An 18,143-nucleotide genomic window follows, 5' to 3' on the forward strand; every position below is an offset into this window, starting at 1 on the left:
TTTTTAAAGCACCTTACTTGGCAAGTCCCCTGCTTATAACTAAAGTTTCAGGGCCACATTAGCATGTTTTTTGCCAAGGTGTCCAAAACAGCCCCCAAAAAAGGTGAGACCAATAGTCATGCAAAAGGGGCCCCAATACTTGTGCAACTAATGTGGCATCACATGATTGATTGGGTTTTACAATTAATGATACATTTCATTCAGTTATTGGTAATCATCATCAACTATAACAACTTTAAAGAGACTACCTATTTTTGTTTCGGCTCCTGATGCATCTGCTAGAGTTGTCCCTTTGTCTGTTTCTTCTTCCAGAGATGTGCCTAGCCCTAGATCTGCTAGTCCTGCTGGCTCTTCAATGTTTGCTGGCCCCTCCTTGGGCGCTGGATTTCCTGCGTTGGATTCATTGGAGTAGCAAGTTGAGGCTGCTAAGGTTGAAGAAGGCTAGATTCCAGTTAAAAGCAAACATTTTAAAAGGTCTTCGCCCTCTTTTGACATGACCCTTAGATCCCAAAAGAAGGGATCCAAAGGGAAATCCTAGTTTGTTTCTCCTTTTCGATATTGGACTATCTGTATATTTCCCATGTATATGCTTTTATTTGTCAGGCAATTTTTCTTTTTGGAGGGGTCAAGGTTTTTTGATCCCCTTTCTTGGCTATGTTCTGTCTCGTCTTAGCTTCGTTTCGTTTAGTGGTTTTTCCTTAATATCTTTAGATGTGGGTTTTAGGTTCCCCTAATTAACCTGCTTTGTACAGGGTTTCGAGTCCCTTCAAAACCTGTTTTCCCTTATTCAAAAACAACTTTAAAGTCACGACTATTGGTACAATGTTGTCAAAAAAATGGGCATTAAATCAACAAATATGGATATTAAATCAACAACTTCTATCAGAACAATTGAAACATGTTCAACTACTAGGTTCTCTCCACTATAACTCGAAATATGATTATTTTCTATACATACATCAAAATATTCTCTTCAAATTGATGACGGTTCAAAATCATAATAATCCCTTTTACAAAAGTATTTGAATCTTACATGGATTGCCCACCGAATCTCTCTTGAGCAATATTATTCATAATAACGAGAACAAAAAAGGTCCCATTGAATTTTTCCTTAAAACACATTATGAATAGTATTGCCCAAGAGAAAAGTTGAAAACAAATGCCCAACAATATTTCATATTAATATCAAACTGCTTATACAATAGTCAATGAAAGTTTACACGGGTGCAATACCAAGTGCTTTCCTAAGTTGTTCAAAGATGAAGAATGTCACAATTGTGTGGGGGAAAATTCTCATCCAAACTGGAACAAATCCGTTGTATAAACTTAGCACCCCTTCTGATCTAATTGTTTTCTTGAAGCAATCAATAGAAGAGGAGTACAGAGCTCCTCGCCCATCAACATCAACTGGTTGTTGCATTATCCTGCCCATGTTCAAGAAGCATCTCAGAATTAATGTCATGAATAAAATATGTACAAATATAAGAAACTAAGCAATGGTAGATATTTTGAGAATACAACCAGGAGGAATATTATGTTTACTATGAGGGAGGTCAAGGATTCTTATGAATACTTTGGGTGATGCTTTATTTGTAGTCATTATTTTCCATTATGAAACTAGGTTAAGACAAGCAAATAGCTTTTGCAATCATGCAGTTGCAACTCCAGTATTATCAAATTGACATTCATCATTATATTTTTCAAACTGAGGGGTAATTTAAGAAAATTGTTATGGTACATTTGATTGGCTATACGTTGTATTTGAAGTTCATTTTCTATATTCTTCCCGTTGAAATTTTACATAGTAAGTAGTTGTCAAAACAAGCAAAATAATTCAAAGCTACTCTTGCTGACTTGAATGTACATATTTTTTCAAAATGAAGAAGAAAATTCCATTGAAATTATAATGAATTTTTTTTAAAATACCTTGTCTTGATAAGGTCAATAGGTGATATGACAATAGCAGTCACAAAACCTGCTATCACCGATGATATGAGGTGGCATGGAACACCTTCTTGTAGTATACCAGTATTCAGAAGAATATGTTTTGCATGGTCATAACTAGGTGCCTGTGCGGCATTCAGAATTCCTGCTCGTTGAATAGTTGGACTAATTCCTCGATAAAGACCACGTATACCCTCATTTTTTAAAATTGATGAAAGGGCATGAAATGGACCAGTATATCTCCATTCTGTAGTAGATCCTTCATCAGAAAGAAAACACTAATTTATGTTTGAACTGAAGCAGCAGTATCATTAAACTATTATTTATACTACAACAGGTACAAAATTAATCTATACATTGAACTTTAAAAAACCAAAAAAGAGTAATCTTAAGAAAACTTTATACATGGATGAGGTAGGTATAGAGCAAAAAATTCAAGCACATCGTTATTATTATCATTTCAAGGAATTATCTTTGTATGTGGATCTTAGGAAAATGTAACCAAGAAAAATGAATCTAAGTTCCATAAGCCAATTCGTATGTTGGATATATCATATGATAGCGTCAATACAAAATAAGATTCTATCAAATTCTTTGTTGGTCATGCTTATGAAAAATAGATCTTATATGGTAGATCAAGGCAAAATTCTTTTAGCAAAAGTAGCTTCCATAAAATGAGATTACAAAAGTTTAAAACTTCTCTTTTGTACTTGAGAACACCTTAACCCTATGGCAATAAGAGAAACCCTGCATGGCAAGTAGGCTTATGCACAATTGTAATCTGCAACCTTTGGACATGAAGATAAATGTATGAACTTCCTCTAATAGATAATAGGCTGGCTTGAGGATCGCCATTGAGAATAATCAGAACAAATAAGTTAGCTTCCTCGACCATATGATCATTGATCATGCACATAATCCTCTTTTGGCAGCTATTCCACAACTAATAATCCAAGGCATTCTCCTGCAAGTCAACATGACAAGATTAATGATTCTCCACAGGGATTCACTCCACTATATTAACACCACTATGACTATGGAAACAAGGGTTCATCTGTGTTTACTAAGCACCTAATTCTAATCCTAATAGTGATGTCTAGGAAAAGTACCGAAGAAATTATCATATCATATTATCTTAATGATTCTTCCACAAGGATTCCCTCCACTATATTAACACCACTATGACTACAGAAGCAAGGGTTCATCAGTGTTTACCAAGCACCTAATTCTAATCCTAACAGCAATGTCTAGGACAAGTACTGAAGGAACCATTCTATAATATATAAGTTTTTTAAAGGAGATAAGAAATTCAAGTGCAAAAGCATTCTTACGCAGAATCTTAGCCAATGTTTTTATCTTCTGGAATTGAAGAGCATTACAGCACTGAGCATGTTAAAGCCCAACTTACAGGATTTTACTGATATAAAATCTATGTTGCAGGGTTCATCCCCTGGGATGCCGGATCCGGTTGGATTGGTTTGGTTCCTCTACAGATTCGAGCAGGGTGCACCATTTTGGGGCTTGGTTCATCCTAGGTAAGCCCAAGGAGAACCCAGAGCGAACCCGAATGCCCAAACAGAGAAGAAACACAGAAAATTGCATTTTAAAATGATTTTTGAGGTCCAATTTCACTTTTTGCCCGGCCTAAACCCTAAAAGTTACCTCCAAAACACTTAAGACACCAAGACAACTTCTTTTTTGTTCATTTACTTTGCAAACAAGAAGTTTCATTCCTACACGCTGAGCATATATTTTTTCTTGTTGTATCAATGTAGAGAGTTGAAGATCAAAAATTGAAGCTTCATCAAGGACTGTAGTACATAGTTGAAAATCTTGGACTCGGCAAACCAAAAATTTGGACTCGGACTCGGACTCGTGAAAGACTTGGCAAAAAGAAAAACCGTAGTTTTACAAAAAAACATATAGAAATTAATGCATTTAGAGAGCATAAGAGCCATAATTGAAACATTACACATGTCACATACTCATAATTTCAAACTTTCAACTCTAAAATGTATAATACCAAGATTTCTTCAATGCTAATTATGCTGTTATATGGAGCCTAATCAGACTCGGAGGTTAAATTTTCTCTACTTCCATCGGCGCAGTTTCCCCCTATATTTTTTGACAGGGGTTTGGGGGCAGCACCCCCAAGTTGGGGTCAAGGGGCAGCGCCCCTTGCGCGCTCCCTGTCGTGATACAGGGCGGGGTCAAGGGGCAGCTCCCTGCGAGGCCAAAAATACTTTTATTATTTTATAAAGGCATCGGGTGTTATTTTTCTTTTATTTTTCACTCCCTCAATTATGCCAAATGAAGGCAAAAAAAATTTTTAAAACTCAATTTTAAAGCTTGCATGACTTTTTTTTCTGGGTCGCGCGAGTCCATCTCAAAGACTCGCGAGTCCATGCAAAAGACTCGCGAGTCTTTCAGATGGACTGCAAGTCTTGGCGAGTCGACTCGTGGCTCCCATGGACTCACGAGTCTGTGGCGAGTCCACGAGTTTTAAAACTATGGACTGCACCCCCATTCCTACACATTTGCAACCTTCCATTGGGTGTAAGAGGTAAGATTTTTTTCATCTTCTTTTCCTCCATTTCTGTTTTACAAACATGAAACAGATTATTTTAGTTTATCTATTTTTTTCCATTCTTTTATTTTTGTTTTGAATGTGTTCACAAAATTTCTTGCCATAGGAATTAGAACGGTAACTAGTTCTACCACCACAAGTCAACAACCAAAATTCAAAACAAATCCAAATTCTCCTCTATGGAAATACATTGATATTATATGACTGATTCCAGGAGGTAGTGGATTTATTTGGAAATACACGGGATGTGATGTACAATGTTAGTTCATATTTTTAGATGAAAACTCATTTGTGTGGAACAACAAAGAAGAGGCATCAAAAGTTGCCTTGGAAAAAATGGTGCACCTATACCACAAGAGACAATGTTAAAATATATTAGGGAGCAAGATGAAGCAGATGAGCGAGAAGCACATAGATTAAATCAACCCATTCCACAAAATCAAAGGGAATGCAACCCTTATCTAATCCCGATATTGTGGTAGAAAACCACCCATTTTTTACCACAATTGATGTTGAAATTGAAGAACCCATTGTACACAAATGATCAAAGAGACCTTTGGAAACTCCATTTATAATGAGCGCCAAGACATTGCTGACGAACATGTAGCGAGATGTATTTATGCAAACGGGTTGTCTTTCAATGTTGTTTGCTCCCCTTATTGGAAAGAGATGTTGAATAAAAATAATGAAGCTCCACCCAGGTTATGAGAAGGTGCATGCCACCTTGTTGGAAAGAGAGGTCAAGGGGATTGAAGATGCATTGAAGCCCATAAAGGGTTCATGGATTGAGACAAGTGTGTCCATTGTTTTAGATGGGTGGAAAGATTAAAGAAATCCTCCCTTGATCAATGTCATAGTGGTGTTCCCTACAGGGGCAATGTTTTTGAGAGCCGTAGATTGTGCAAGGCATGTAAAAGATAGACAATTTATTGTGGATATTCTCATCTCTACAATTGAGACAGTGGGACCCCGTAACATTGTTCAAGTCATAATGGACAATGCAAAGAATTGTAGAGCTGCTAGTTTGTTGGTTGAGAAATGATAGCAGCATATTTTTTGGACACTTTGTCCAGTCCACTCATTAAATCTTAAACTACAAAAGATTGGAAATAGAATTGGTTGGATCAAAGAGGTATATGCAGAGGTTGAGGACATCCAGATGTTCATCACCAACCACCACATGTCTCAAGGAATTTTTCGATCATTTTCAAAATTGGAGCTATTGAAAGTAAGTTAAGTAACATAAAATTTTACATTTTCTGATTTTCATAATTTGATTGTGTATTATAATTCTTCTTTAATTTTAATTTTAAATCATTTTGGCTTTAATTTCTATTATAGGTTGTAGAGACCCATTTTGCCTTTAACACAATCGTCTTGAGACAATTTGTGAAAGTTAGAGATGCACTTGTTAGATTCTACGAGAAGCAAGAATCGAGTCAGGCTCTGATGCCGGTTGTAGCTCACATGCAACTCCAAGCAACCAATAATCAAAGATCAAAATAGCTAAATGACGAGAAATCTGAAATGAGAGAACAATAGAGGCAAAGAAAGAGTTTTGAGAAGACTCTCAATACTCTCATTGAGCTATCACTGAAGTAGTGAAAGTGAGAGGAGAGTGTTGAATACATAGCAAAATAAGGGCATATACATCCAAGAGGAAAATAGCTAAATGACGAGAAATCTGAAATGAGAGAACAATAGAGGCAAAGAAAGAGTTTTGAGAAGACTCTCAATACTCTCATTGAGCTATCACTGAAGTAGTGAAAGTGAGAGGAGAGTGTTGAATACATAGCAAAATAAGGGCATATACATCCAAGAGGTACATTAACTCCTATTCCCCATAAAAGTGGGAGGTTTTACCTAATTGGTAAAATGCCAAAACATGTGGCACGACCTCCTTACATGAATACGGGAAAGGAGTTATGAAAGGTAGCACATAAAGACAAAAGGAGAGAAACCCATCTACCCCATAACCCACTTAGAAAATGACATATAGTGGTTATGAGAGGTGGCACAAGAAGCCAAAAGAGGGTGTATAACTCAACTACCCATGTGTGGGAGACTGACACAACAAGCCAAAAAACCCATGTTAACCACTCTGTTGTGACCATTTCACACATCGCCCCATTAGAATGGGGACCCCCTCTTTTTTTTCGCCTTAGGTTTTGCTTTCTCTTTGCTCGTTTTTCTCTCTGCTTTTAGGGTTTTGAGTGAGTGAGTGGTCTGCCTGGGCTAGCTAGATTAGGGCTAAACTTTGGAAGCTCGTTTTAGGGTTTCTTTCAAGCTAAGTCTAGTCTGGTTTAGGAGGTTGTTAGTCGTCTGCCTAAAGCCTCAAGATTGCCAAAATGAAGCATGCCTTTCAAGAGATTCAAGTTGGTTAGATCAGGGGGCAGGGTGAATAGGTCTCATCTCAGGTCAGGTCTAGATTGAAAGAGGGTTTTTTCTGGTCAGGGTCATGTTTGTTTCCCGAGCTGAGTAAGTTGAGTAGAGTCAGTAATTAAAGGCAGGATCTCGATGGAAATGTGTGAAGGAGAATTTGTGTTTGCCTTTCAAGGAAAATTGGAGTTTAAAACGTCCAGAATCAAGCTGGAAGAGGAATTTCGCTCCTGACCCTTCCAGAGGGTCCAGGGCAAAAATCATTATGAACCTTTTTTTTTCCTCCTCATTTTTGACTAAGTAATGCTTTCTAGGGCACGTTTGGAGGTAACTTGATGTGTTCTTGCCTGGAGAAGGATTTGATGGATTTTTGAAGAACAAGATGATGCGTGAAAGAGGATTTTCGCTCCTGACCCTTCCAGAGGGTCCAGGGCAAATTTCATCCTAAAACACTATTTCTTGCCTTGGATAGCCTTGCAATTTTGTTCCTGGCTTAGAGAAAGACCTAACTTTGAATTATGAGGTGGTTTAAAACTTGAAAACTGAGCAATTTGGCCTGGAATGGACATTTCGCTCCTGACCCTTCCAAAGGGTCCAGAGCGAAAATTTTATTTGAGCTTATTTTTCACTGACTTTGGCTAAATTGTGATGTGCAGGGTATCTTGGGGGAAAGATTGGACATCCTTGAGATTTGGAAGCATGAAAAATGGAGAACTTTGAGCAAAATGGGAAATTCGCTCCTGACCCTTCCAGAGGGTCCAGGGCGAAATTCCCAAAAGGCTCTTATTTTGCAATGAAGAAGGTCAAGTTTTGGACGTGATGGAAGAAGAATAGCTTGTTTTTGCCGCCTGAAGAAGTTTCAACTTTGAAGAATTAGGGATTTTGCTTAAAACCTAATTTTCACTCCTGACCCTTCCAAAGGGTCCAGGGCGAAAATTTTCAAATCCTTCTATTTTTCTTGCAAAAATCTAGTCAAGCTTGGCATAGATGAAAGAGGAGTAGTGTCTTTTTCTTGAGAGGTGAAATCAACTTGAAATGATGATTGAATTGAGCCTAAATTAAGGAATTTGCTCCTGACCCTTCCAGAGGGTCCAAGGCGAAAAACTTTATAGGAGGCATTTCTTGCTCAGCTTGACCAAATTGTGATGCCCAAAGCATGTTGAAAAGAAGAATGAACATGATCTTGCTTTGAGAAGTGTTTGATAGCATTGAGGGATGGAGATTTTAGCCAAGAAAGGCAATTTTGCTCCAGACCCTTCCAAAGGGTCTAGAGCGAAATTCCTTGTAAACCCATTTTTAACCTTTCTTGGACATGAAAACCTTGTTCCTAGGGCAATAAAAGATGAAATCCCACTAAGCAAAGAAGTTTTAAGGTGAAAAAATGAAGATTTTTGGTCAAGATTGCAAAAATCGCCCCTGACCCTTCCAGAGGGTCCAAAGCGAATTTCCTCAAAAATCACCTTTTGCTATCAAATTTTGCTAAGCCAAGTATGGGATAAGGTCAAACACTGAAAGAATTGCCCCTGGGAGTGAATTGAGATTGCAAGAAATCATCAAAAAGTGAAGGAATTGAGCCAAATGGTGAATTTCACTCCTGACCCTTCCAAAGGGTCCAGAGCGAAATTCCTACAAGCACCTATTTCCTTGCAAGGTCAAAGCAACTTTTTGGTTTTTATGGCTTGAATGGGTATGAGGAAGTATGTTTTTGTCTTTTGAAGATGATTGAGGTTGAAAAGATGAAGCAATTGAGCCTAGAAGAGATTTTCGCTCCTGACCCTTCCAAAGGGTCCAGAGCGAAAATCCTCAAAGTCATCCTTTCTTCCAAATTTTGGAATAAACCAAGCTTAGACATGGGTGTGAGATGACATTTGAATTGCCTTGGAGTGAAATTGGAATACTAAGAATGAAAATTTTGAAGCCAAGAGGGAAAATCGCTCCTAACCCTTCCAGAGGGTCCAGGGCGAAATTTCCAAATTCTCCCTTTTTCTTGCAAATTTAAGACAAGATTTCGCTATTCATGACTTGGATGGGAGTAAGACATGATGTTCTATCACTTGGAAATGATTCGAAGATGAAAGGATGAAGGAATTGCCCTAAAACTTAAAAATCGCTCCTGACCCCTCCAGAGGGTCCAGGGCGAAAAACACTAAAGACACCTTTTCCTCCAAAATTCAAGTGAAACTAAGCCTGAACTACAGTAAAAGATGCCATTTGGAATGCCTTGGTGAGGTTTTGGACTTACAAAAATGAGAATTTTGAGCTCAGGAGAGAATTTCGCTCCTGACCCTTACAGAGGGTCTAGAGCGAAATTCCCAAAAGGTGGCATTTCCTTCAAAATTTTGATGAGCTAACCCAGTGACAGAGAGAAATGAACCCTGGAGATTACCTCGGAGGAGTTTAATGATCAAACTAAGGTGAATTTTGGCCTAAAATGAAAAAATCGCCCCTGACCCTTCCAGAGGATCCAGGGCGAAATTCACATTTTCACCTAATTTCCTCATGAAAAATGATAAAAAGTTGAAAGGCAAGACCTGGAGTAGGTCAAGACACACATGAACTCACCTTCCGGGAGATTTTGGAGTCAAGGAATGAGGTAGTCAAGACCTAATTTGAAAATCGCTCCTGACCCTTCCAAAGGGTCCAGGGCGAAATCATAAAGAAACTTCATTAAGCCTTAATCAAACCTTGATGTTCCTCAATTTTCACTAAATTAGCCAAATTCAAGACATTTGGGGAGTCTAAATTAAATTCGCATAAATTAAGGCCATTACAATTGAATTAATTAAATTTTAAAGCCTTAATATAAATATAAAATCCACCCTTAAAGCTTTGAAATTAATTCAAAAAATGAAAAAATAAAGGTGAGCGCTCAAATACATTTATTTGCTTTTACAAGCAAGTCGGCCTCCTTTTTAGTGGATTTTATCTTATTTTAAAGCTTATTTGCTAGGTCGGCCTTATGCTTAATTAGGGTGAGCACCCTATATAAAGGAGGAGTATTGTTTCAAAATTCAAATCATTCATTCATTACTTCTTATGCGAATTTTGAGGAGCAGATTAGAGCAAATCCCAGCAGATTGGAGGCGAATTTTTGCTAAGTGTTGGAAGCTAGTGGAAGGTGAACTTCTTTTGAAGGTTAATCAAGACATAATTCATCCAAGAAGGCCAGCAATTCAATCCTTATCCAGCAAAGTCTGATCTTCGTTCTTCATTTTTCAAGGTTCATAGTTAGGCTTTCAAAGGAGAAGGTATGAAGAATCAAATTATTTGAAGCTCTTATTCAAGACTTGTTCTGATTTTCATAGCATTTTTTTAAAGTTTAAGTCTTGAAAATCCAATTTTCATTCATAATTAATTTGAGGAATCATGTCCTTTTCAAATCAATGTTTTGAATTATTCCCTTGGAAGTTCTTAAAAGCTATGCTTTAAGGTATGATGCTTAAAGACTAATCTTAAATTTTTGTGTAGGCATCAAATGACGACCCCCAAAGCCAGAGGATCTACTAGTCGGCAAACTCTCATCAAGGAAGATCAGAGGAGCGACGAATTGGAGACCAGGATCGTGTCCAAGTGGAATAATGTCGGAGACACCAACTTAGGAAACTTCAATGTGAAGAAGTTTCGAGAGGCCCCCTACATTGGCAAGCCATCACCTGTTGCAAGGAGGATAATCGAGAGTGGCATCATCAAGGCGGCAGGTTTCCCTCCCACAGTCAAGTGTCACGAGTTGATGATTGAGTGTGCCTGCCACTATGACTCACAATCAAGGACGATCGTAACCAAAGACGGGAACATCTTAGCTTCCAGACCATAAAGATATGATTTACAAAAGCTTAGAAGGAGCCAGGTCGATCTATGAAGATGATCCTGAGTCTTGTTTGAACTTCATCAATAAGAAATGGTTGCTCAAAAGTCGGTCTCGCCTGAACAAGATTCCCAATACACCACATAGGATCGACTTCCAGGAGGAATACAGAGACTTGATAACTTTGCTCAATCGAGTTACAGGTGCTTCTCAAGCCTTCTTCTTCGAAAAGTGGATGTTCTTCTTCATACAAGTGATAGTCCAAGGAAAAGGAATGCTTCATTGGGCCAGAATCATTAGCAATTGTCTGGACGTGCAGTTGAGAAGGCTAAGACCCACCAAATCATTCCACATGAGCTCATATGTTATATATGCCTTGATCAAGAGTTTCGAGTATGCAGGGCTACCTCACAGAGGAGTGATTGGAAGAGGACCCCGAGAAATAAGGGTTTGTGATTCTTATGTTCATCTGCATCATCCGCCTAGTAGTGACTACAAGTTAGTCAATGACACCTTCACGATGAACATTACCAGGATATTGCAAGGGGGAATTCACAATCGACTGTCTCTAGATGCACAAGACCTTGTGAAGAAGTATGGCGCATGGTTCATCCAGTTTCAAAAGTTCACATACATCAGAGTTCATGGGTGTCCTTCACCTCCTTACATGTTGCCAAGATATCCAACAGACAGGATAGTGCTACTTGAGGTGATGAGACAGTTGGCAGCTTATGCGAAGGCATCTAGACACAAGCATGGAAATGGGATTCCCGTGCCCATCATACTAGGGAACTTAGTTGAGGTGTGTCCTAATACTCAAGCCGCGGAAGATGCAGAGAAGTAATTATCTTTATACTCGATTCACATCCTTTGCCTCGCGAGAGAACTTTGACCCTCATGGTTATATGGAGGAGACAGTCGGTAGAAAGTACAAGCATGAGTTTCGGGTGGAGGATTTTTGGATGAATCTCCCAGGTGATTTAGAGGTTAAAAGAAAGATGCATTCCAGGCTACCCTTAGATCTCATCAGGAAATGCAAAGTTTATAGAGTAGCCGATCAAGCCCAGGATAATGGTAGATACCTCCAGTCGTCCTACAAAAAGAGGACAAAGAAGTGAAGATAGATTGGAATGGGCCCAAGGTTTTGGACTTGAGAGCTTTGATGGCTCCTGTTTTATCCTGCACTCGCAGATGGGTTGATGTACAACATCAAAAGTTGAAGGAGCAGAATGTATCAATGACATTTACTTTGGAGGCAAGACCAGAAGAAGGAGAAGCAAGTGTGAGTGAGAATACTTCTCATTCCAAAGGCTCAAAGAGGAAAGAAGGACCTGAAAAGAAAGGACCTTCCAAGAAGAAGCAGAAAACAAACCCTGATCACCCACCAAGCACATCTTCTAGGCATGAAAAGGAGGCGAGTCAAGGGGAAGATCAGAGGCAGATAATATATGAAGTTGATGAGTCTATGGAATCCATGGTACAGAATGATAGACAAGAGAAAGGACAGACACCTCAGCATTCATCAAGTCAATCTCCCCAAGTTGATGCTGATGAGCAACACAAAGAAAAGAATGATGATGAAGCAACATCTCCTTTCCGGGAAGATAGGCCACTACCTAAAGAAATACAAGTGAGGGAAACAAGATCTGCCATTCCCGATTGGCTGAAAGAAAGACTGACAAAGGTAGTTGTGGTTGAAGAGGAAGAAGATGTGTTTGACTTGGAAAGCCTTATAAGAAATTCTCATGAGGTAATGGAGAAGAAAAGGGCCACAAAGATGTCTAAGGTAATTAGAGATGAGACAGGATCCAGGATAGTGCAGGTAGCTACACCAGTGGTGAACAAATATGAAGATGAAATTCTTGCAGAAGAGTATGACTTGGAAACATTTGAGCTTGGTCCACTTACCTCTGAGCAAGCGATGAAAGAAGCAATTGATTCATTTGAAGCACTTAAGGACAAACTTAAAGAAGAAATGGAAAAGAATAAGAAGCTTGAAAGGGAGGTCAGTGCTTGGAGGAACTATTTTAGTCACCTTAATCAGCCCTTGAGACGTCAGGATCCAGCAATATCTCCTTTACAAGCACTCCCTCTTGAATCAGTAGGTGAGGCAGAAAGGGTGAAGAGCTTGGTTCAACTTATAAGTTCTTGGATTGATAAATCCTACACGGTAGCCGTTGAATTTACAACAAGAATGATGAAAACAGTTCATCGAGCTATCCAGGTCCTTGAGATTATCCATAATCTAATGATAATTGTAGCTGCATTCGCTCACACTAGAGATGTTATCATTCCTGTCTTACAAGTAATAAGACAAACACCAAGACGGATTCTGGCACAAGAAAAGATAATGGATGGAGGAACTCATAACCTCCTACAGTGGTCAGCTCTACTCCAGATGAAAGAGGTCCTTTTTGAAGACATCAACACCAGATGCAGTCGAGTTGAAGGTATCATTCATCCAATTCAAGATAGGGTGTTTGAGGTGTTGTGTACCATTCTTGACAGGCAGATCGAGATCGAGACAGATGTGGACATCCAAGAGTTGGAGGATAGAATCAAGGTCATCTTTTGCAAAGAGGAGAACACCATCACAGATAAGCAACGAGATCTAATGTACACTACTATGTTCCTGATTGAGAAGACCAAAGAACTTGAACCTGGATGGGAGACAACTCTTCTCACTACTTTTGATCAAGTCCTTCACTTGGAAGAACGAATGAAGAATCTTTCTGAGATTCCCATTGCTGAGATTGAAGGAATTGTGTCCAGATTCATTGAATATGCTAAGAAAGAGCATAGGAAAAGGAACAACATTCTAGATGAAAAGTTGTTATAGGATGATGTGGCAGCTTAATTCCTATTGGTCTGTCTCCTCGGTTTTTGTGCCAATTGGCTATGGATTGGTGATGTTTATCTAAATGGGGACTTTTTTGTAACAAACCCTAATTAGGGTTTAGGTGTCAAAATCTTAGCCGTTGATCTTCTTTTGATCTAGGCCATTCATTGTATTTGAGGATGCTATATATACCCTCACTCATTTCATTTCCAGGGGTTACAAAGAGAAAAGTTAGAGAAGAGAGAGAGCTTAAAGAGAAGAAAGTTAGAAAGTTATTGTTGTAGCAAGATTGAGTAGTGAAGAAAGAATTTTGAACAATGGTTGTCCATTTGGCTATGAGATCAATAAAATATTGAAGTTATGGTGCTTTATTGTAATACTTGTGGTTATCTTCATGATTGTTTATCTTCTTGAATCACTCTCAATCGAAATAGCATTTAAATTTTAAGTTTGAAAGACGAAGTGTTGTGCTTGATCCTTGATAAGATTCATATTCCAAACCACTGGCTTCTTACTGATCGTAAGGACGCCTTGTGTGATCAACTGGAAACCTTGAGATTGATTAAGAATTCAATCATTCTTGGAAGTATTGATATGTATCTCTATGATAGTATCTATATCCTTGATGATTTGAAAAATTGTTGAATCCCCTTAGAAGATCGCATCAATTCCAGTAAAGTTGTAATTTCTTGGTGAAACTGAAATTGGTAGAATCTCATCAAGTCTAGTCTTCATTGAGTCATTCTTAGGAATAGTTTAAGTATCTCTTCCTTGAAACCCTTACCTTTTGACATTTTTTGAAAATCTGTTAGTGCTAGGAAAATCCTGTTCCTGCATTTGGAAAGAGAGTAACACGGACAAGCTTTCTCTGAAAGTACGTAAGGCCCCTTGAAGAAACAGCATATACAACAACCACTGGTGCTTATCCACACGTAGAGATCTTGCAACAAAGAACCTTGAAGTCATCCCGATTGATCCTTTTCGCGACATCTTCAGCATTCGGAGACTTTAATCAAGAGAGGATAAGGTACCTTTTTGGTATTTTATTCTGTGTTTGGTCGTGTACAAAATACACATCAACACACTCCTAATAACTTAAGCAAGCTTAAATAATGTGTAGAAAAAATAAATACCCCCTAACATAAAATAAATAAAAAACCTACACTAACAACACTTTATACTATGGTGATCGGCCAAAATTGTTCTATATGGAAGCAAAACAACATTGAGAGGACAACAAAAATTAAACAAAGGATATAAGATGACTCATGGTAAGATCGTGTGGAGTGTTACCTTAATTTCACCAAGCCCCTTATGAGCATGATTCACTATACTAACATGGACAAGCCTTGCATTGGAGAGGTGTATGATGGCATCGACTAAATGCTTGAGAAGATGAAGTGCATCTTAAGTGCAAAAGAGAAAGACCCTAAGGATACTTTCTTCAAACAAGTGCATGCAATTATTGAAGAAAGATGGAACAAGATGACCACTCCATTACATCTTCTTGGTTGTGCATTGACTCCAAAAGACTACAAAAATCGATTTCTTAATATGCCAGGAAAGCTTGCCCCATATAAAGATTTTGAAGTGTCTAAAAGGTACAAGGCAGCATTCCTTAGACTCTTTCCTGAAGATGAATTGTGAGATGCGATTAGGAACGAGTTCATAGATTTTGTGCACTCAAATGGTCAAAGTGTTGAGGCTTTTCATGATAGGTTTAAGAAGGATGCTCATAGTTGGTGGTACTTCCATGGCCAATACTTCGAAAACTTGCAACCCAACACAATCAAAATTTTGTCACAAGTGTAACAATTAATGAATATTTATTTTTTAGTACTTAGAATTTTATTTTTTTAAAATTTGAAAATTCTATTAATAAAATTATAAATGTAGAATTTTAACTGTTTACTTTGTCCTCATAAGTTGCTAGTTCATCTACATTAGAAAGAAATTGGATGTAATGGACACCCCCTGTTCGGTACTAAATTTATGTCCTTTTTACTTAGTGTAATTTTGTCAAACAGTTGGCGTGCAAGCTGACTACTGGATTTTTTTTGGTTCTTGTTTTGCTATAGGATAAATTTGGTAAACTGATATTTATTGTAAAGCTTTCAAAGTTTATTCAATATAAAAATAACCAGACATATCAAATGCCAAAAACAAGAGGATTAATGCTGATGGTATTTATTTAATTCCACTCCAAGCATACAAATCAGATTTGAAGAATATTACGGACCATAAGATAATAAACAAGTTCAAACCTGGACTCCACAAGTATAGAACCTGCTGAAAACACTGTTCACGCACTATAGCTGCACTATTCACGGCACTGTAGCATTTTTACTATTCACGAGGTACTGTAGCAAAACACTGTTCACGCGGTACTGTAGCAAAACACTGTTCACGCGGTACTGTAGCAAAACACTGTTCACGTGGTACTGTAGCAAAAACACTATTCACGCGGTACTGTAGCAAAAACACTATTTTCAAATCTGCACTTTCAAACCCCTGTAAAAACATCATGCGAGAGCACCAAATGAAGCCCAATGTGTTTCCTGAATGAAAACACCATTAATCCTCCTGACTGTGTCTTTCAACAGCGAAGAGAATGCTAGCAAAGAGGGATTCCGTCCTCCAAGCCCAATAATCAGATCTCTACGAAATCCAACAGCATAACATTAATTCATCCCAGCATATCCCAAAAGAGAGCTCTCAACCTCCATTTATATCTTCTTCCTGGATGCAAACACTTCATTTCCTCAATGTGGGATAATACATTTTAGAATAAAATATTATTTCCCACAATGTACACATTAAAGGGAACTTTTAATATTTTAAACATTACTTTATATTCCCAACCTTATAATATAACGATAAAGTTAAATATTTAATTTAACTTTACACTTTATCATTAAATATTAAAACCTTGTTGATAATCCCTTTAAATCATTGTCGCCTTCAAATATTTTCTACTGATAATTATGCCAACCAGGGAAACACTAAAAATTCCAAGTCACTGCTTGGAGACTAACTTACTATAAATAGTAAGTGTCTAGAAACCCTGTCAAAGCAGCACCGATTGGTCTGAAACTGAAAACACCTAGGCCAAAACATCTCAGGATCCCACCAATGTCTTTGTTAGCCTTCGGGATCGTGTCAGAATAGGCTAACGACACCCCATATCATGTTGCGCTAAAAAGGGGACATTACATTGGAGCACATATTCTTTCATCCACTCACTAAAGTGCAATAAATTGCACTCAAAAAGAGTGAAGAACTTAGAATATGTGCATTCCAACTTGCGTCTCTTTTCACACAAACAAATGACTACAAGCAAGGGGAGACGAAGATGTGGCATATAGAGCCAGAGCATACTGACTTGGATGCTTCCACTTCTTAGCATATTGCATCTGAGGATTCAGAAAGCAAGAAAATTATTAGTGCAACTGGAACTGCAAGTGGCACAAGCATTGCTTGCAGTTCATCGAATGTCGATGATGATGATGATGATGATGATGATTTAGAGAATCCATTCAATGATTTAAACTTAAAGTTAAAAGTTAAAACATAACTCAAGCTGTCTTGCTAGAATTTTGGCACATTTTTGGTTTAGACAACAATTTTCTGATTTGGTAAGGAGTTATTTCCGCAACCCCCTCATTCTCCATTGCTCTAAATGGCCAAAAGGGTAATTGGTTCAGAATTTCCCAAAGATGAGACAAGCAGAAAATCTAAGCCCACCCTTATCCATCACGATGAGGGAAACCCTGCTAAGAAGACTTGTTCTAATCAGAAGATGAAAAAGATGCAAGGGCTTCCAACAGTAAATGGAGGACACATATATCCAAATTTCCAATTTGCAGATGAAACCATATTATACTCCAATAATTGCAAATCAAGCATAAAAAGAATCAAAGCGATTCTTCAACAACACCAATTAGTCTTAAGACAGGATTGAAAACAACAAATCCAACAGATTATTTGTGAATGTCCATATGCAAAAGAAAAAGCGGATCCTCGTGGTTCTAGGTTATAAAGAAGAGATAATACCTATGTTACCCAGAAACGCGTTTACAGCTTCAAGGCACTTGTTTCAGAAACCGTCCCGGTTTCGAGGACTTGGGGAAGGCCAGAAACGTTTCCCAGCCACCCCCGATCCCCAAAAATTTTTTGGAAACTTGGGGATGGTTGACCATTTTCCCCGGAATGATAGGGGATGCCCAAGCCATCCCCTAGAATGGCTAGCCATTTCCAGCTCATACAGCAATAAAAAAAAAATTCAAAAAATTATTATTATTTTAAGAGCAATTAATTTATTTTTTTAAAATTTGGATCCCTGATTGTTAAAGTGATTTTTTTTTTACTTTTTAAAAATCGCTTGTATAATATTATAATATTTATTATTTAAAAATTACAAATTAATAAATTATAATTTATAATCTATAGTGTGCAGAAAAGTTAATAAATTTATTAACCGATATATGATATCAATATATTATACTGATATCATATAATATGATATCGATATCATATGGGACAGTCACACATAAGTAAAAAGAAAAACAAACCACCAATGGCACAATTCG

General features: G+C 37.8%; 1 protein-coding gene across 6 annotated transcripts in view; it reads right to left on the reverse strand.

The window, feature by feature from the left end:
* Positions 1-941: 941 nt before the first annotated feature.
* Positions 942-18,143, reverse strand: part of LOC131033325 (uncharacterized) — a 46,850-nt gene continuing 29,648 nt past the window's right edge. For 3 of the 6 annotated variants that reach the window (XM_057964525.2, XM_057964522.2, XM_057964523.2), the window contains 2 exons: positions 1,927-2,203; positions 942-1,424 (listed from right to left, as the gene is read on the reverse strand). In XM_057964525.2, coding sequence (XP_057820508.1) covers positions 1,217-1,424; positions 1,927-2,203 — 485 coding nt within the window. In that variant the 3' untranslated portion in view covers positions 942-1,216. Of the gene's footprint in view, positions 1,425-1,926; positions 2,204-2,371; positions 2,909-18,143 lie in introns of those variants that run through there. The other 3 variants (XM_057964524.2, XM_057964527.2, XM_057964526.2) reach the window with 3 other exon arrangements.

Source organism: Cryptomeria japonica, chromosome 10 (genome assembly GCF_030272615.1).
Source record: "Cryptomeria japonica chromosome 10, Sugi_1.0, whole genome shotgun sequence".
NCBI lineage: Eukaryota > Viridiplantae > Streptophyta > Pinopsida > Cupressales > Cupressaceae > Cryptomeria > Cryptomeria japonica.